The sequence below is a fragment of the Vidua chalybeata genome, chromosome 16 (assembly GCF_026979565.1).
Source record: "Vidua chalybeata isolate OUT-0048 chromosome 16, bVidCha1 merged haplotype, whole genome shotgun sequence".
Lineage (NCBI taxonomy): Eukaryota > Metazoa > Chordata > Aves > Passeriformes > Viduidae > Vidua > Vidua chalybeata.
Genome location: NC_071545.1, coordinates 13,380,741 through 13,400,697, shown reverse-complemented (window position 1 = coordinate 13,400,697; position 19,957 = coordinate 13,380,741). Strand labels below are relative to the sequence as shown.

At 48.0% G+C, this 19,957-nt stretch overlaps 2 protein-coding genes across 9 annotated transcripts in view; both read left to right on the top strand.

Annotated features, from left to right (window-relative positions):
- KPNA7 (karyopherin subunit alpha 7) overlaps positions 1–5,064 on the top strand; it is a 49,559-nt gene extending 44,495 nt beyond the window's left edge. For all 5 annotated transcript variants that reach the window (XM_053957467.1, XM_053957470.1, XM_053957468.1 and 2 more), the window contains 7 exons: positions 639–907; positions 1,402–1,484; positions 1,931–2,194; positions 2,536–2,769; positions 3,096–3,278; positions 3,700–3,849; positions 4,868–5,064. In XM_053957467.1, the coding sequence (XP_053813442.1) occupies positions 639–907; positions 1,402–1,484; positions 1,931–2,194; positions 2,536–2,769; positions 3,096–3,278; positions 3,700–3,849; positions 4,868–4,948 (1,264 nt within the window). In that variant the 3' untranslated portion in view covers positions 4,949–5,064. The remainder of the gene's footprint in view (positions 1–638; positions 908–1,401; positions 1,485–1,930; positions 2,195–2,535; positions 2,770–3,095; positions 3,279–3,699; positions 3,850–4,867) is intronic.
- Positions 5,065–8,726: 3,662 nt separating this feature from the next.
- SMURF1 (SMAD specific E3 ubiquitin protein ligase 1) overlaps positions 8,727–19,957 on the top strand; it is a 45,247-nt gene continuing 34,016 nt past the window's right edge. For 2 of the 4 annotated variants that reach the window (XM_053957630.1, XM_053957629.1), the window contains exon 1: positions 8,727–8,922. In XM_053957630.1, the coding sequence (XP_053813605.1) occupies positions 8,868–8,922 (55 nt within the window). In that variant the 5' untranslated portion in view covers positions 8,727–8,867. The remainder of the gene's footprint in view (positions 8,923–19,957) is intronic. The other 2 variants (XM_053957632.1, XM_053957631.1) reach the window with 1 other exon arrangement.

The window sequence follows — 19,957 nt, the reverse complement described above, 5'->3', positions numbered from 1 at the left end:
TGGGGGCAAAAGGCTGCAAGTTCCTGTTTGGGGAGCCTTCTAGGGAGATGGCAAAGGGAGAAGGAGCCTGGTAACCCAAACTGCCCATGGGAATCTCAGCTGGTGCCTTTTCTGTGGCCTCTGTGCCATGCTTGGCTCACAGTCCTGCACAAACCCAGCCAAGGGGTTGGCTGTGCTGCCCCTTCCTGTGCTGTGCCAAGAATTATGTTGGATCCCACAAGAAATCAAGTGCCAGATGTTTGGGCAGGACAAGGACTGGGGAGCCTGGCTTTGTAAGGGGTTGGTGCTGAGCAGGGCTGTCCCCACAAGGGTGGGGACACGAAGGACACCTAGAGTGTGTCATCATCACCCAGCTGGCAGCAGGGATGTCTCCTGAGGGTCCAGGACAGGCTGCACCCCTGCTGGTGCTTCCTTGGCTGGCTCAAACTATTGAGCACCATTCCCAGTGAGTGTGGCTGTGAGGATGTCAGGGCTTTACTTCCAACAGACACCCTGCTCCTGCTTCAGCATTTTTAGCTGTGTCTTCCTTCTGTATGGCAACTCCTCTGCTGAGGGTTGTGCCTGGCCACAGGGCTATGGGCTGTGGTGGCACCAAGCAGGGTTCCTCATGGCTGGCTGTGCTGTGTCCTCTCTCACAGGAGACTTCTGTCCAGGCACAAGGACCCCCCCATCAATCAGATCATCGAGCTGGGGATCATCCCCAAGATGGTGGAATTCCTGGGCCGTGCTGACAATGCTGCCCTACAGTTTGAGGCAGCCTGGGCACTGACCAACATTGCCTCTGGCACCTCGGAGCACACCAGGGCTGTGGTGGAGGGAGGGGCCATCCCGGCCTTCATCTCCCTGCTGTCCTCCCCACACATGCACATCAGCGAGCAGTCGGTGTGGGCCCTGGGCAACATCGCAGGTGAGAGGAGCAGGAGGGGCATTTGGAGGCCCCTGACTGAGCCAGAGACTTGATGGTCCTTGTGGGCCCCTTCCAACTTGGAATATTCTGTGATTCTGCTGGGGAGATAAAGCATTGGTGCTCCTCTCTGTGCAGCTTGGTCTCCAAGCTTTTGCCCCTCTTGAACCCCATAACTCTTCATCCCCTCAGTGTTGTCTGGCAGCCTTTAAGATCCTGTGTTGGCTGTGCAAGAGGGTTTTGGCCAAAGCCAAGGGCAAGACTGTCCTGCTGGGGTGGCTGAACCCACTAATGTCACCACAGGGAGAACAGAATGGGTCATGCCTGGTTGGCCTGCTGGCACTCCAGTCTGCCTGTAAATCCTTCCCACCTGGAAATGCCTAGTGGTGTGTGGCTGGTGGGTCACCAGCCCTGGCCCTGTGGGTCTGATTGCTGTTTGATGTTGACTGTCTTATGACTTGGGCAGATGCAGTGACCAGCCCTTTTTATCTGTTCAGGGGATGGCCCTATCTACAGGGATGCTCTTATTGCTCGTGATGTGATTCCTCCTTTGCTGGCTCTGGTGTCACCTGCAACTCCAGTAAATAACCTTAATTTTCTTGATTTAACAACTCCTAATGCATTGGGTGGTGGGTGAGTCCACTGTCTGCCTTGTACACAACAAACTGTTTGTATAATTGAATGAGACCCTGCTCTAAACTGCTTTTATGGCCCTGCCTATGCACAAAGCTGGGGGTGCCAAGCAGACATTCAACTCAATGTGATCTCTTCCAGACTTGGCTTTCTTTTCCAGCTCTATCTCAGGCTAGGAATAAGATGGAACTGATGCAAGGCAGACTTGCATATGCATGTGGAAGGGCTGAACTTGCCCTTCAAGCTTCCTGCTGCAGCTCTGTGGTTTGTCTCTGCCCTTCTGCAATGGTGCCTGCCCCACTGTTGTGTCTCTGTGTAAGAACCTTCACAGGCTTACACAGACTGAGAGGCTCTTGGGAGCAATGAGGACCTTACACCTGCCTTGTGTTTCAGATTGGGTTCCTGAGGAACATCACCTGGACGCTGTCAAACCTGTGCAGGAACAAGAACCCCTGCCCTCCCTTGGATGCTGTGCAGAAGATTCTGCCAGTCCTTGTCATCCTCCTGCAGCACGAGGACAAGGATGTCATCTCTGACTCCTGCTGGGCTATTTCCTACCTGACAGATGGCTGCAATGATCGCATCCAAATTGTGGTGGAGACAGGGATTCTCCCAAGGCTCGTGGAACTCATGGACAGCCCAGATTTGATTGTTATGGTAGGGAATAACCAAATCTCCACCCTGTGGTCCCTTAATGTAGAAAGGTCTGAGGAGAGGGAAGGCACGTGCCCTTGTTCTAGGTGGCAGCTGTGGTGTGCTGTCCCCTCAGCCCATGGAATTGACTGCCTGCTTGTCAAGCCACTGCTCTGTTCTGGAGGCTGGACAGAGGCTCTAAAGCTGCTTAGAGCAAATGAGGGATGACAGGGCTGTAAACAGCCATCACCCACAATGCTCTCCTTGTGTGAAGGATCAAGCACTTGGGGAGGGATCTTGCTGGGCTTTCTGACATGTGTCCCTTGAGGTAAGGACTCTCCTCATCTCGTCTAATCTCTGTCTAGACTCCAGCTCTCCGTGCCATCGGGAATGTGGTCACAGGCACAGACCGGCAGACCCAAGAAGCCATCGATGCCGGCGCCCTGGTTGTCCTGCCCCGGCTGCTGAGGCACACCAAGTCAGTGATCCAGAAGGAAGCAGCATGGACACTCAGCAACATTGCAGCAGGGCCTTCCCACCAGATCCAACAGATCATCACCTGTGGGTTATTGCCACCTTTGGTGGAGCTGCTTGACAAGGTAAGGGATGGGCACAGGGCTGCTGAGGGAGGAATGTGAGCTTCAGGAGGCCTGGATGGCTCATTTGTGAAGCCCTTGGCTCCAGAGCCACCTGAGCAGGCTGTTTCAGAGGTGTTGAGATCCTTGGGACAGCCTGAGCATCCCAATTTGTCAGCACACCTGCATGGAAACACATTCTGGAGCTGCCCTTGGCACCTCTGCCAGGTGTCCATGGATCACCCAAAGGGGCTGGGAAAGCTGCAGATAAGGGAAATGATGGTAACCCTTCATGCCCATCCTAGAGCATAGTAAAGCTTGGGAATGCCTTTGCTGTGCTGCTTTTCCAGGGAGATTTCAAGGCTCAGAAGGAGGCTGTGTGGGTAGTGGCCAACTTCATGACTGGAGCAACAGTGGATCAGGTGGTGGAGCTTGTCCGTTCCGGGGTCCTCAAACCTCTGCTCAACCTGCTTTTGGTCAAAGACAGCAAAACCATCCTGATCATCCTGGACACCATTTCAAATCTCTTCCTGGTGAGATCTGCTTATCCTGGATGCCATTTTTTAATCTCCTCCTGATAAGGTCTCATCTTTTTGACTTCCTTCTCCCAAAGAGCAGCAAGGAATGAGCCAAATGCTCACATTGTGTGGTGAGAACAATGACTGTTGATTTTTGGAGTAAGAGGGACTTTGTGTTTTCTAAATTTGTCTTGGATACCCTTGGGTTGCCTAAAGGGCATGGCAAGATTGAGTTCCCAGTGCTGCTCTTCATCCCCTGCTCACTGGTTTGGCAGGCAGAGACTGGTATTCCACAGTCACATCCCTGGCATCATGAAGGGACCATGAATTCAGGGACTGTGAGCCTTTGACTTGTAGATCAGGGTTGTAATTACAGAAAAGACCATCTCATACCTGTTACTGTTCTGTTTTCTTGTCTGGCTTTTCAACATTACAGGCAGCTGAGAAGTTGGGAGAGACAGAGAAGTTGTGTCTGCTGGTGGAAGAACTTGATGGTCTGGAGAAAATTGAGGACTTGCAAAACCATGAGAATGACATGGTCTACAGAGCTGCCTTGGACATCATAGAGAAATACTTTTCTGGTGAGGTATGTAAGCCCTTGCTGTTTCTCAGCTGAAAATGTGAAGTATTACACACTGGAATGAAGCACTGAGTTTAAGGATACTGGAAGAGGTTTTTAGAGGAGATTTCCACATGACCAGAGTAATCCTTCCAGCTTCTTTCAGGTGTTTTTAAAGATCTGTAAAAGCTCTGAGTTGTCAGCCAATGAGTTGGACAACAGACATGGATGCCTTGATAGCATCTTGCTGCTGGAATTTAAACTGGCATCAGCTGGAGTTACTGCAGTTACTGATATGAATACCAAATGTGGAGAAGTTTCCTCCTTCAGAGCTGAGCTGGCTTGTCACTATGAATGGCAACCTCCTACTCAGCTGATAACAGTGCTCAGGTTGCATTTGGATTACTTGACCCTTCTCATGGTAAGGAATCTATGGAAAAAGAGGATAGGACACCAGCTAGGAGCTGCAAGGGTCCAGTGACTGTCACAGATGCCATGTTTGGTCCTAGCCTTTGACTTGCAGATGGGAAAACATCAGGGAAGAGGCTTAGAGGTCTGGCAGACCTTGGAATTTGGCTCAGTTTGGGTGTGAAGCTGCATCAGGGGGCAAAGGTCTGGTTTCTGGTTTAGTCCTTTCGCCAGAGCAGGGTCTGTGGGGTGTGGTGGAAATTCTCCACGCCAGCTCCTGCTGGAGGGGCTGGATGCCAGGGGAACATCTCCCTGAGCAGTCCTGGCTTGTTGCTGTTCCAAGCAGGCCATTTAATTTCAGTGAGCTCTACCACTGCAGCCACTTTTATTTCCTTTTGCTTCTGGTGTCTGAGCCCAAAGGCTTGGCTTGGCTGCTCTTGTGTGGGCTGCAGGGACACTGCAGCTTCAGGGTGCTGCAAGGAGCAGGAAGGCTTGGCCTGTTCTCCAGGAGTTCTGTTACAGTCAAGCTGAACTTAACAGGATTTTTTTAAAACAATAATAAAACAGAGTTGCTGTAAAAAGCTTAGGTTTATTCAAATGCAGACCCTATAAGTGATTTCTATCATTTTCCTCCTAGGAGAATATAAACCTGGAGCCCCAGACTGGCCAAGATGGGCTGTATGATTTCTCAGTGAAGAAACAAGACTTCAACTTCTGAAGATGAAGCATGACACAGCTGTAAACTGGTGGGTGGAGGTACCTTGGAAGATCTCAGACATCCAAACCATGAGGAGCAGAGATGCTGAGCCTTTTTACTTCTGAAACTTGTCAATAAATTGCACTTTTGGCTTTGTACCTTTTGCCTTTAATAATTTCCCCCTTCCTTTAAGCTGCTGTTGCAAATGGCATGGCTTGTTTTTTTCCAACAGCACCTTAAGGCCTTGCAGGAGTGTATTGGAGCCCCTGGGCAAGTTTTCTAGGTGGAATCTTTCTTCTGAGTACACTAAACTGCAGGAGAGCAGCATCCTGCCACCAAATCTTTGTACTGAAACTTCAAGGCTTGACTTGGAGTGGCTGAAGTAGCTCTAAAAAACTGTTTGAGAGATGTTTCACCCTTCTGCAGGCACCATCATGGCTGTGGGGAAGGAGCTGAGCCAGGGCCAGGTGGGTCAGTGGCCTTGCTGTGTGTTACCTCACCTGGAGGAGTTGGAGTGTGGATGTGGGAGCTGCTGAGCAGACGCTGTTCCTTTGGAAGGAAAGTTGTTGGAGGCAGTGCAGGGGCAATGATTCACCTCTGCTGCAGTTTCCCTGTTGCCATCCATCAGCCTGGAGCCCATCGATCTGGCTCTGCCCTTTAATTCCAAGGACCTGTATTTCAGGTTTCCACGGTGTGTCCCTGGCCCTTGTTCTTCTCTCCAAGCCCTCCAAGTGTGGTCTCCAGCAGAAGGTGAGGATGGAGTTGAGCCCAGGGCACAAAGGTTTTGTGCTGTGGGGTCTCAACAAGCTGCTGGCCACTGCTCCATCCTTGCACTGTTGATGGCTCCCAGCAGACCCTTCCCCAATCCTTTGCTCCCCAGGGCTTGAAGCACCTCAAAAGCTTTGCTTAAGGCAGGATGAGAGAGCAGCTTTCCCTCCTTGCTTTGGAGATTTGGCTTTTCAAAATGCCCCTGGGTGGGCTCAGGGCTCTGTTGCCTCAGGTGCAGTGGGAGGTGATGTGACAGGCAGCTTAATCTGGAGGGAAAATCTCCTCTTCAGGAAACTTGACTCTTCCTCTTCCCTGGATCTGTTCATCAGAGGATCTATGCATTCCTCCTGCAGGCCACCCAGGGAAAAGGGAGCTGGTAGTAAATGTGTTCTCTGGGAGGAGCTGGGCAGCCCCAGTTATGGGTAGCGGGGCTGAGTATCACTTATTAAATATTCAAATACTGGGATCTGATGAAATGCAAAGTGCTTCTTACATCCAGAACTGTGGACTTAAAAACATGATCCAGCACTGCCTGAACATGCACCTGAACCAGGGCTGGTGCTGCCTGGGCTCTGTGGGCTTCCCCCTGCTGCTGGGGCACCTGGGAATGGCCACAGTTCCCTGGGTAAAAGGAATGTGAGGAAGCTGTTTCCTCAGTGCCACCAGAGGCACAGAGCTGGGGCCTGTGTGCCTGCCCTGACTTTGGATTGTGGCCCTCTTGGGCCATCCCAGTCGGCTTTTCCCAGGGCCAGGCAGGGCTGCCCCTTACAGCTGTTCTTTGCTGATGCTCTGATTAAAGAGAAATAGGAAATCTCTTGGATTCTTTTTCCTGCATGTGCTGGACATAAATCTGTGGTGGGTGGTGTTACACAGAGCCAGGGGCCCAGAGCTGCTCCTTTCCATCCTTGTGTCTGTAACTTAACAAAACATTGGCCTCAAGGCAGGGGCCAGGACAACGTGCCCCTCTTAAAAAGAGTGTTGGGATGTGCCTGCTGTCTCCCCTGGCAGCTGGAGAGCTGGGCTCAGTGCCTGGAGGATCACCAAGGCTCTGTGTGGGTGTGTGAGCGACCTGCAGGCAGCTGCTTGCCTGGCCTGGGCAGCTGCCCTCCCCTGCCAGCCCCAGGCACAGGCAGCAGCCACCAGGGCAACTTCAGCTCTGGGGCAGTGGAGGTGTCCCCTCCTCCCAGGGGGGCTGGGATGGGGTGTCCAGGGGCACCAGTGAGGGGGAGATGCTGCTGTGCTTCCTCAGGACAGCTCAACCTCCCTCTTGTCATGCACAAAAAAGTAGTTTTTCTCATTAAACCTCCCCTGTCTTGGCCGCAGAGGAGCAGGTGGAGGATCACTGAGGCTGGAAAATACCTCCACGATCACCCACTGGCTTCTACCAGCTTCTACCCCTTTAGTGCCACCTCTGCTCCTTGGGACATTCCCAGGAGTGGGGACTGCACTGCTGCCCTGGGCACCTGTCAGTGCTTGAGCAGTAAATAAATCTTTCCTAACCTCTAACCCTGGCACAACCTGGGGCTGTTTCCTTTGTGCTGGCACTTGGGAGAAGAGTCCATTCCCCAGCTGGCACCCTCCCACTGGGGAGCTGTAGACAGTGAGAAGGTGCTGCCCCATTTCTGGAGCTGGAACAGGCACTGCCACTGCCTGTGGTGGTGTTTGCCCCAAATTAAGACCCCTTTACATTCCTATGCTACCTGCAGGCACCCCTGTGCTCCCTCCATGTCCCCCCATACATCCCCCATGCCACTGTGAGAGCCCCTATTCCCCCACGCACCCCATCACCCTCTTGCTGCCCTGCAGGTCACCCTGTTCCACCCCCGAGATCACCTATTCACCACCGGGGCCCTAAAGGGATCCTATTTGTCTCTTTTCATCCCAAAACAGCCCTAGGAACCCCAATTCCTCCCATTCCACCTCTATTCACCCCTATGCTATTCCCTAGGCATCCTCCATCCCCCTTTTTCCCTGCATCCTGCTCTAATTCTGCTCAATTCCCCTGTTATTCTCCTCTATTCTCCCATTCCTATTTCCCCATCCCGTTCCTTTACCTCTATTCCCCCATTCCCCCACCCCATCCCTATTCCCTAATTCCCCCATCTCTATTCCCTAATTCCCCCTCTATTCCCCCATTTACCCATCCCATCCCTATTCCCTAATTCCCCCTCTATTCCCCCATTTCCCCATCCCATTCCTTTTCACCCATTCTCCCACCCCATCCCTATTCCCTAATTCCCCCTCTATTCCCCATCCCTTTCCTTTACCCCATTCCCCTGCTATTCCCTCATTCCCCCTTTATTCCCCCCATTTCCCCATCCCATTCCTTTTCCCCGTTCTCCCTCTATTCCCTAATTCCCTGTCTCTTCCCCCATTCCCCCATCCCTATTCCCTAATTCTCCCTCTATTCCCCCATTTCTCCATCCCATTCCTTTTTCCCCATTCCCCCACCCCAACCCTATTCCTTAATTTTTCCTCTATTGCACCATTCCTCCATCCCATTCCTTTACCCCATCCCATTCCTTTACTGCCATTCCCCCCTATTCCCCCTCTATTCTCCCATCCCTGTTCCCTAATTCCCTCTCTATTCCCCCATCCCTATTCCCTATTCCCCCTCTATTCCCCCATCCCTATTCCCTAATTCCCCCTCTATCCCCCCATCCCTAATTCCCCCTCTATTCCCCATCCCTATTCCCTATTCCCCCTCTATTCCCCATCCCATTCCTTTCCCCCATTCCCCCACCCCATCCCTATTCCCGAATTTCCCCTGTTCCCCTCGCCAGGGGGCGCTCCCCTGACCCCTCCCGCGCATGCGCCACACCCCGACCTTCCCCGCCCCGACCTTCTCCTCATGGCGTCCTCACGCGGCCACGCCGCTCTGCGCGCTGACGTCACGGCCCTCCGCCGTGCGCGGGGGCGTGTCGGGGGCGTGGCCACGGTTCTCCGCGGCCGGGCCGGGCGGGCGCGGCGGCGGCTGAGGCTGAGGCTGAGGCTGAGGCGGCGGCTGAGGGCGCCGAGCCTGCGGCGGCCGCCGGAACGCGGGCCCGGGCATTCCCGGCATCGTGAGGAGCGGGCGGGCTCGCATGGCGGGGCTGCGCGGGGCCGCCGGTTGAGCTCGGCGCCGCCGCCGCCTCCTCCTTCTCCTCCTCCTCCTCCTCCTCCTCCAGGCGCGATGTCGAATCCCGGTACCCGCCGGAACGGATCCAGCATCAAGATCCGCCTCACAGGTAACGGGGCGGCGGCGGCACCGTGTGTGTGTGGCCGCACATCCACGGCTGGGCCCGGGGTCCCCTCCCCTCCCCGGCCTGGCTGTGAGGGGAGGGGCGGCCGGGCCCGAGCTCCCAGCCTTGCTTAACTTTTATCCGCCGTTTTTCTGTTCCGCTTCCCCCTCTGTGGCCCGACGGAGCCTGTCTGCGCTTTTGTGTATTTATATTTTTTCCCGCCCCTCCGGCGTGGGGTGCTTGAGCCCCCTTGGGGTGACATAAATTTGAGGAGGGCGGGGGTTTGTCACTGTGTGCCCTCGTTCTCCAGCAGGTCAGGGCACGCTTCTCCTTCCTGGGCTCTTTCCTGCTTCTTTCTCCCCCATGGAAGGTGGCATTCGCTGCCCCCTCCAGCAGCCTGACCCTAAGTGAGGTCCCTCCTGCACTCTCGATGGGGGATCCCTGTGGATAACTCTCCCCTGCATTCTGCCCTTTTGTGGGGCCTCTTCTGCACCTTCCCTGTCTGTGGGCATCCTTGTGACACCTTTCCCCCTTCCCAGGGTTTTCCCTGTTCCCTCTCCCGTGGGGTATCCCTGTGTTCCCCCTTCCCCCCCTCCAGACCACGCTGTCCCTCCCTGGGGTCTCCTCTCCACCATTCCCAGCAGGATTGCCAGGGCCACCTCTCCCACAGACTGGCTTTCAGCAAAGCCTTTCATAATTTGCCTTACTTCACTTTAATTAACAACCCCCCCAGCCTCCCATGTGCCCAGGAGGATAACTCAGTTGCTAATGAGAAAATACCCATTTAGTTGTATTTAGCTGGTTTTTTGTGTGTGTGTGTTTCTTTAATTGTCCCTCCTTCCTCTCAACTTGTTCTCACCTGGCACATTGTGGCATTCAGCTTTGGGAGTTCTTTTCCCGTGCAGGAGGTGACACCCAGAGCTGTGTCTGTCCTGCCTCTGTGTGAGGCCTCTGGAGGGTTCATGGATGGATAAACCAATTTATGTTGGACCCTGAAAGATCTGGATTAAGTCTTTTGGAAGCTGCTCTGGTCGATGCCGAGCCTGCTTCTTTAATGAGAAGAGACACAGTTCTTGCTTGTTGAGACTGCTGTGTGAATTATTAAAAAATAAGGTCCAATCCATTCTTTCACAGGCAACAAGTGGATGTTTGGAGGTCAGTTGGGCTGGAGAAGCCACAGTGCTGCTCTGGGTGACCAGAACTGATCCCTGGAAAGGGATCTTCTGTGTGTGGGTGCATAAAATATTGGCAAATAATGAGAAAACGGTGCTGGTGAAACTGCAGTTACAGGTTAATTTGTTCCTGGCACATAACACACTCAGAGGCAGATCATCAAAAAATAAAAATCCTGGTGTTCTTTTAATCCTTTGATTCTGCACCGCTTGTGCTTCAGAAGACCAAAGTTTGTGAGGATAATGTAAATCTGAAAATCCTTTTCTTGGATGGGAGAAGACTGGAAATATTTTTAGGTTGTATGAATGATGTTTGATCTGAAATGAGTTTTGTGGTGATGTATACCAAATGTCAGCTCAGTCCTTAATGTGGCTTATTTTTATGCAAGTCAGTCAATAAAAATGTGAGTTAAGTAACTTAGGCCATGGTCATAGCCCTTCTGAGCTGGAGGAGATCATTTAAATAACAGAGAGAAGCTGTTGAGTTTAATTTTAAAGGCTAAATGCTGCAGCAAAATGCTTTTTTACTTTTAGCATACACTAGTCTTCTCTCTGAGCTGGGAATGTTTCCTGGAACAGACTGAAGTTTCAGTTTATTGAGCAACTTGGTAGATTTATTTTTTATTACTCCCCATTTTTTAACTGTATTGAAGAAATCTCCTGCTTGCTCAAACACATCTTCTGTTTTTACAAGCAGGAAACCTGGGTGATGTGACAAAAACTGCTGTATTTAATCAAGAAATAAATTGCTCTGGGAGAGGTTTAGCTCTGGAATCATTGGGCAATGCCGAGTTCTTGGCTGGGACTGGGGTGCTGACTTACCTGTTTCAAATAGCTGCAGCCAGCCTGGCTGTTGTTTTCTCATCCTTGGCTCTTGGGAGATTTGAGCACATTTAAATCAAGACAGAGGACCTCGTTTGTTATGATTTACTACCTGCAGTGTGTTTCCTGTGATTAGGCACCATTGAAGTTTTGCAGTACTGAAAATAGCAGTGTAAATACCACTTAGTATGCCTGTGAGTGTCACTGGGTGAATGGCAAGGGAACAGTGGTTGAATCTCCTGAGATTTTTTTTTAAAGACATAATTTTTTCCTCATCTGTTGTAAAGGTATTTGTGGTAGCAGAGCGTTATGTGAATATAAGCAAAAGTTTTCAATCTGCTGATGATTAGCAGAAGTGATCTCCCAGCTTATACAGAATGATGTCAGTCCTAGCCTGATGCAAATTGTAATGAAGTAAAATGGCAAATAATGCACCCTGTGCAGAAATACTGAAAACCTCAATGTAACAATGAGTTGCATGACAGGTTAAAATGACTTTGTGGCCTGTGGATCTCAAATATGCTAATCTCCTGTCATATCTCAGTTTCTCCTCTTCTTTCCACTAAAGCCTTTACCCCAGCTGGTGATGCAAGAGCCAGAGATACTCTGGCCTTGCCTCTTGTCCCTTGGAACAGTTCTAGGCAAAGAAAACTTGCTGTTAAATCTGTGGTCTCTTCCTATCCGTGCTGTCATCAGGGCAGTGCAGCAGTGGCAGAATTACCAGCACAAGGATGGAAAAATAAAGTGATCCTGTGAGTGCACGTCCTTGCCAAATGTGCTCAGGGTCTGCTGGGTCAAGGAGGAACACGATCCACAGACCAGGAGACCTTCACGGAGCACGTGTCCCTTTTTTACCCTTCTGCTTCTCTGAAACCTTTGTTTGCTGCTGCTCCCTGGGGAAGTTCCAAAGGGTTCATCATCTCCAAGGCTTACACACGCCTTGCTCACACTTGTATCACCCACAAGCACTGGTGAAAACTGCAGTCTCATCGTGCTGGGTATGGCAGGCACCCTGATCCAGGTAGCTTGTAGGCAAAGGTTGCAGATGGAACTGGAAAGGCCATGAAGAAATGGACTAAACATGGAATTTAACCAAAAAAGCTACAAGCTGGGTTCTGGTTTCATTGGTTCTGGTTTTCAGCGGGGCCTCAGCTGAGGTGTTAAAAGCTGGCTGGCTTCTGGGGCCATCGTGGAACTGAGGAAAGTTAAACTTTAAGGATCAGTTCCTAGCTGAATCTCACATACACGGTCAGATGGCCGTGTTGAGGACTGATGGCAAAATAGCTTCTTTAACAGAGAGGCCAGAGCTGGTGTAACAGGAGGATCCAAATAATCTTCTCCAAGCACCTCACTTCACTGTGGTCCTCAGTTCCTCCTTGGAAAACCTGGCCTGGGAAGGTTTGCTGCTCATGGGGCAGTTTTGGAAGGCATGTGTAGGTGAGAATCCTCCCAGGTGTGAGGGGTAAGAAAGTACAGTGTCAGAAGCATCAGGGAGGAGTGAGGAAGACAATGATGAAGCAGGTGGTTGCTGTGAGATGAGAAGGGAGCCAGAGGGGATTTGTAGGTAATAAATCTGATTCCTGTAAGGAAGGTGGTTGTGCTTAGCAGTGGCAAAGAAAGGGGAAGAGGGAAGAAGTGACACAGATGAGTATCTTGCACACACTTCCAGCTCAGTGTAGTCAGCCAGTTCAGGGAAGCCCTAGCCATGAAGTCTGGCCAGCTGATAGCTGGTAAATGGGTGGCTTTGGGACTTTCTGCATTTGTAATTCAAGGAATCCATAAAATAGCACAGTGACTTCAAGTAGAAGATAAAACATTATGTTGTCATTAGAGCAATGTTCACTTAGGATTGTTACAAAGGCACAGGCTAAAGCGTGTCCCAAATGTCAGGATGTTTTACTTCCCTTTCATGACTAATGTATCGACCAGTGCAGAGTTAACTGACTGATCAATAGCAACACTAATATTGGTGACCTGGACACTTTCCTGTCCTGTGTTCAGGAGCAGTGAATATCTATGTAGGGATCTCTCAATCAGACATGGTAAATACATCATGGGCTGGCTGTAGTTTTATGGTTGGGCATCAGCACCACTGGTTCCAGGTGAAGAGCGCTGGGGCAGGAGGGCAGGAAGAGCTGGCTGCTCATCCCAGCCTCCCTGGCAGTTGGTATTTAATATCGAGCCAGCTTTGTGCCATGGGGGACACAGTGGGAAGCAGCAGTTGGGTAGCTCCAAATTTATTTAGTGTGGTAATCCGGGAGTGTGTCGAAATCCATGTCTCGTTATTTTCTTCTCGTAAGGATTTTCTCTTCCCCACGTCTGCTGGGAGCGGGGCCCCGGCTGCGATTGGAGCGCGGGGCTGGAGCTCCGTGCGGAGCTCGGCCGCAGATTTCCTGTGTGGTGCTGAGCGAGGCACTTCATCTCCCTCTGCCTCCCTTCCGCATTTACCTTGGGAAGCAGCAGCGTTTTCGTGAAGGTAAATTCGTGGCTGTTCAGAGCCCTGTGGATAGGAATGGCAAAGAGGCTCAGGGCATGTAACTCTGGGGACATTAAAGAAAATAAAATTTTGCTTTCACGGGAGGAAGTGGAGAGCACAGCCTTTGCAGTTGGCCAGCTGATGTTTTTGGGCTGCCAAAGTGGGAATCCAAAGAGCAGCCTTTTCCTCTGGGCAGGCTATGGGGAGCAAGTCTCCTTTTTTGCTTCTCCCAGTAAGTCAAATTTGTGCCAGCACCATTGTCCTGGTGGAAGTAAATTAAATCACCAAAAGGAGTTTGTTTGAATATCCCCCTTAGGCAGAGAAAGTAGAAACAATAACTACTTTATTCCTGACTTGAAACTTTCTTTTGTCAAATTGAATGTCTTCATATAAAGAAATGCAATTTGGGATGTGGTTCTGCAGTTCATGATTTCTTTTTTATTCCATACTGCCCACCAGTCTAAGAACAGTTTTCTCATCTGTTTCTTGAAACAGCTTTATCACATTTCTAAGATTTTGTAGCATCATCCTTTCTGTATGTGTTTCAAAATTAATCATCAGTTCCAGGGAAATACAAGTAGTGTTGGATTTCTCAGTGAGGAGGTTGCTCTTATACCACGATTTTCTGTGTGCTGGGTAGAGGAACTTTACTGACAGCAGCTCCAAGGCTGCTAAAATTGCCACTGTAAATAAAGATCAGCGAGCCCCCTCAGTTTTTCCTGAGCTGGCCTGGCTGTAGGCTTGCTTGATGGGTCACAGAATGGAGAAGAACATCATGGAAATACCATCCATATGTGTGGTTTTTGGAGGTTTACCTGGATTACTGCCCACCTTGAAGCCAGTGCAGTTGCCATGCTTAGAGCTGGATTAATCTGGTTGGATTACTTGCTGCTATTTATGGTTCTTGAGTCAGCTACTCACTGTCGTGTTGGTTTGGGCTGTCTTGGTGGAGGCAGCGGGATAGAGCAGAGTGGTTTGGATATGATGTGGATAAATCAGTTGGTTGGGTGTGAAGTTTAGGTATGTACCCAGCAGAGCAATTCATGTAAGAATTGAGTGAGGAGAAAATTTTAATAAAAGGGCTGGAAGAGATGTTCCATCTGCCATCTTTTCCCCTAAGTTTGGAATGGAATCTTTGTTGTTGTTGTTATGTTTCTCTACTATTATTCCTCTGGAAATAGTCAAAGTATTACTATGAGAAGGACTAAAGTCTGGAATATCACTGAAAGCTTTGATATTTTTCATGTTTTTCATGGAAGCAGGTGCTGATTTATTCCTCCAGAGTGAAATAAACTGTTACTGCAAAGGGTTTGCTCTTTCCTGTACCAACAGTTGTCAGGACAGAGAGCAGTCAGTGCGATCTTGGGTCTCGAGGTTGACAACCATTGTGTTGGGATCTGCTCAGCTTTTGGGGAATGTCTTCACTGTGGTCTTACTATGGTCCTTGATGCTTTGCCATCCCTCTGTGAGGACAGCACTACAGTTGAACCACTTCCAGCTTTTTTCACCTGGATATCATCTCACATTCTCTCCCTGTCTGTTGGCAGGCTGCAGTTAAGCCTGCGGGTAGCTGACACGGAGCACTTGTATTATGGCTGGTGGTGAGGAAGCTGCTGCTCTGACATTGTGATGTTTCAGGTGCTTACAAGTGAATTCCTGAAATACTGCTGTAATAACTCAAGATGTTATCTCCTTCCTGGTCTGCTGACCCTCATTGCCAAAAATTTGTCACCCGCCATGAGAAAGCTGGCGGAAGAAAACCTGTGCTCACACTTTCAGCTGCTTCAGTGCAAATTCAGCTTTCCTGTGTAAGTCTAGCTCTAGGATTCAGACTAAGGTGCTGAACACTGAAAAGCTCAGGTGTGTGCAAGTCATGTGTTGGAAGTTTTTGGGACAGAAAATCAGAGGAGACATCAGTGATTTTGTAAACCTCGCAGCAAGTGTGTATATCTCAATTTAAAATTATTTATATAAGTATTAATGTAATAAAAGAAGAAAGCTGCATATATGTTTGCTAAGTGAGGTAGTAGGTCAATTAGCATTAAGATGCTACATGTTTTTAAACTTTGTTTCACATGTGTTTAAGGGGAAATTCAGTAACTTGTGAGAGGGGATCCCTGGGGATATTTTACAGTTTTGCATGTCTGGGAAAGTATAAAATATAATTGGAGAACATAGCAGAAAGGATGGAACTTCTTCTTTGTCATGCTCTCTTATGAACTGGCAACTACATGGTGAATATTTGGGGGTGTAGGATGATAAATCTGATGATACTCTAGTTGAATTGGCAGAGTAAGCATCCATGCTGTTTCAGAAAGAATCTCTCCACAGGGCTGTAATAGCTTGATGCCTTCCTCTTCAGTAAGTCATTTTTGTCAAGTTAAAGGCCAAAATTCAAACTGGCTTGTTGTCAGGGACACTAAGCACAGCAGGCAAAAATCCCCAAGGCTACCCAGTTCCCAGCATAGATAGATAAAGCTGGCAGAGCCCGCTTTACTCGTCTTCCCCTCCCCCGGAAAAATCCTCTTCCCTGGGTGTTTTTTGAAGGATATGGGCACTATTCTGCATACTAATACAATTTAACAGAAAATATTTAAATGGGAGGTTTGTTCATCTGTTTGTGGGTAAAACAATCCATTATTGTTTGGGAGTAATGGAAAAATAATGCACAATCCCTGCAGTGAGCTCGCCATGCTGCAGGCAGCCGTTCCAGCTGTGCTCACCTCGCCACAGCTGGAGGGAATTGTCCTCAGCCCTGCCTTGGCCATTGTGTGCTGGAGCAGTTCAAATGGGTTAAGCTCATAATCCTAAACCATAAGAAATGATGGAAAATCCTGTGGAATTGGACTTTGTACCAGCTTCCCATTTTACACTTGGGGTCCTGATTCCTGAGGCTGCAGAGCAGTTTAGGAAAAGGGCAGTGTTAAGCCACACTATTGATCACTACGCTGCCTGTTGTACTGCAGGAGTGTCCCTGAATGTCCTCACTAATGTGCAGTTTTACCCGTGGTTGGTTTTTTTGAATGGTGGATGTTTCTTTTTCTTTCATAGGTAACCTGCTATTATCCTTCTCTTGCAGGAGTTTTTGCTTTCGTAGGTAACCAGTGTCAGGAAAAGAAATATTTTTGATAGGATTCAGTCTTTTTTCCTCAAGCTGATGAGATCTTTTTAGATACATTCCATTATTTGGAGTAAAATGGCATTTTTGGATGAATGAATTAGGAAAAATAGCATTTTTGTTGACCTTTTAATATGTTTACGGTTTTGTCTTCCTTAAATATCTGCCTATTTCCTCTAATAATTAGACTAAAATAAAATTGTTATGTATTTATCAATTTAAAGTTTCCGTATCTTGTTTTCGTCACAAAATAACAAATCAAATTTGCATGTGTTAAATTCTGTGTTTCTAATTTGTCTTCCTGTTGTTTCCAGGACAATATTAAAAGCTCTTCTTTGTATTTTTCTCCTGAAAATAAAGGTTAAAACACTGAAGATAGTTGCCTTTTTTATTTATACTGGAAAATAATTTATTTATTTTGGCAACTCCTCACATCAGTCCGGACTTCCTTTTTTCATGGCCCTGACCTTTCTTCTTTACATGCCAGATTTGTCTGTGTTGCACCCCCAAAGCCAACCGGACATTGCAGCAGAAAATTCAATCCCTGTGGTCACTGCTTTCACATTCTTTAGTACATGGGGACTATGACCTGAAAAGTTTATTGGAAAGGAAACATCTTTAGAAATACATGTGCTCTGTTTTCGTGAAGAGCAAAAGGAAAAAAAACCCGCCAAAACTCCAGAAAATGAACTGAGTATATGGATTGTACTGTTGCTTTAACAATTTTTTTTTGACTACACAAGTGCAGAATTTAGAAAAATGAAGAATTTCTGTTTGATTCAGACTTGCAGTGATTGATGTGTTTCCCAGGGAATCCGTGTTCTTTGTCCTTGTAGCTGATGTGTTTTGGTTCTTTTCCCATGTACAGACATTTTTATAAGCATGTGGGAACTTCACTTTAATTCAGAATTAAAATATCATATTTTACAAGTGTAAATCTAATTAACAGATACCTCATTGTTGCTCCTTTAATGTTAATGGGGAGAGAATCCATTACATTTGGTAAACTTTGGGTTAGCAGTTGAGTGGGTGAGTGTAAGCTAAAGGTCTGATGTCAGCCTTTGAAAGTGAAATTGGGTGAATTTTCTGGGCTCTTGAAGTGATACTTACTTCAGTGCTTTATATTCCAAGGAATTCCGAGCAGTGTCTCTCATATCTCTTTCTTAAAAACATCTGCAGACAGGTAATGGCCACATTAAGTGCTGCAGTGGGCATGTTCATATCTCATGTGTCTGTAAATACCCAACTGAGCAGATCAGAGAGAGCAGAAATGGCTTAGTGAAAAAAAAAAAAATAATGCCTGAAATGTTGTGGGGTTTGGAATTGGCAGGGAATCGCTGTGTATCTAATTTTTCATCTCCCAGCTATCCCTTACGTAAAGCGTTTTTGTGCTGTGATCGCCTGATGCATTTAACCCACCCCTGAAATTGTTTTTAACCGCAGTGAAAATACTTCTGCTGAGGTCCCCTTTGCACAGATGAGTGGTGAAATAAGGTGAGATGAGGTTAAAAGGCAAAAGTGAACTTAGGGAAGCCAGAAGGTGCCAGAGAGTGGTTCAGCTGTGAAACTCAGCACGGTCCATCAGCCTCTGAATGTTCTGGAGTCAGAGAAGGGCTTCAGTGCTGAACTCAGGCTTTAATGACTTTATACAACTGGTAAGTGTGTGATACAACCAAGTTCTGTGATGTAACCACACTCAGATTTAAATCTCAGCACCTTTTCCCAGAGATCCTGTCATTCATTCAATAATCCAACATTAAATTTACCTCTTGAAAAGCCCAGGATGTAGGAATAAGTGTCTGGTTCTTTATAAGAGTGACTTCTGCATATTGGGCAATAATTAACTAAAAATAGTATGCTGTGTGTGCAGCTAATGTGTCATAATGGGAACAGCTTTTATTCCTTCTTTCCAAGAATTTAGGGAATTTAATGTTAATAGACTTCTTTCAAGATTTATTAATTAATGTGTCTGTGCTCATTTATCGAGCTCTATGTGAGGCAGCCGGGCAGCCCCTGGATCTGCTGAGAGTGATGGAATCAGCTCCAATAATTGTGCTGTCACCAGCTCTAGAAGGAGACTTTGGCAAACAGAAGAAACATGTACATAGGTGCTTTTCTGTGTTGTGTTCTTTAGCTTAAAATGAAATACCTCCTTGGAGTTCCAGGTCTGTCTGATAACAGGATAAATAACACTTCAGTATAACCCAGCAGCTTGGCTTGGGCTTCTAGTCACAGTTGTTTCTTTTGTAATTTTCTTTTTTTATTTGTGCAATCACAGAAGTAATTTGACTTGTTACAAATAATGTTTTGATAAGCTTCAATAGAAATTAGCAAACCAGCCATCAAATGGGATTTATCAAAGTTGCTTGGGAAAATATGTTGTAAGTAGTCTGCAATCCAAGGCATTTCCTTTGCAGGATGCTTATCAAGTCTGCATGTGCTACTTCCAAATTGAACTAGAACGTAGATGAGAGCTATTTTTGATAGAAGGGGTGGGGGGAGAAGAAAATAAAGCCCAGTTGGAAAGTAGTAACAGGTTTTTTTCTCATTGCCTTAGGATGTAAATCCTGCAAGTGTGCAGAGAGAAAACAGACTTTGAAACAGCCGAAGAAAACAGATTTATCTGTGATGTTTGAGATGATGCTGGTAGTGTAAACGTGATTGAAATAGTCATTGTAGGAGTGGTGAGTAAATATACCAAAAGCTTGTGGATAAACTGACTTCTCTTTGCTGCTCCATATGCCAAGTAAAGGCAAAATGTCCTGCTTGTTTCTGGGATGTTCCTTCCCCAGGGAGGCTGTATCAGGAGGAGCAGCCGCTGGTTTTAAGGACTGTCATGCTCCCAGATGCCAGTGTAGAGCTCTTCTTTTATGCCCTGGATGTGGTTGCTGCTGTGGTTGTGTCTTCTGGGCTGTTGGAATTAAGTTGTTGCAAGACCAAGTCGGAAATGATCCAGCACATATTTTTGTGAGGATTTCTTGTAGATTAATCAGTTTTTTAGCCTTTTGGTGTTTCACAAATCAACAGTGAAATCTGGAATGTGGAATCTGTCTGCACTTTCCAGGACAAAGTGCTGCCTTTTTTGACCATCAGGCTGATGGATAAACTTACAGGACAAGCTTAATCTTTTTTTCTAGACTGAAAAATTACCAGGCTGAAAAGGGATCTCACCTGTCATTCTCCTCTAACTAAGTTTTGGCTTTTTATCTGACTTCAGTCAAATTTGATAAAGGCAAGAGACATTAAGCAGACCAGGGCTCAAGAACTCATGGAGATGAGGAGCTTGGGAGAGCAAATCCACCCTCCCGAGATCTGGCAGAGTGGTCCTGGTCCCAGCCCTGTGCACAGGAGATGTGGAAGGAGTAACCTGGGAAAGTGAGAGAGGAGCTCTGAGGCAGGAAGGGGAGGGACATACTTGAATTAAGTCCCACACACCTATAGGTAAACCAAGAT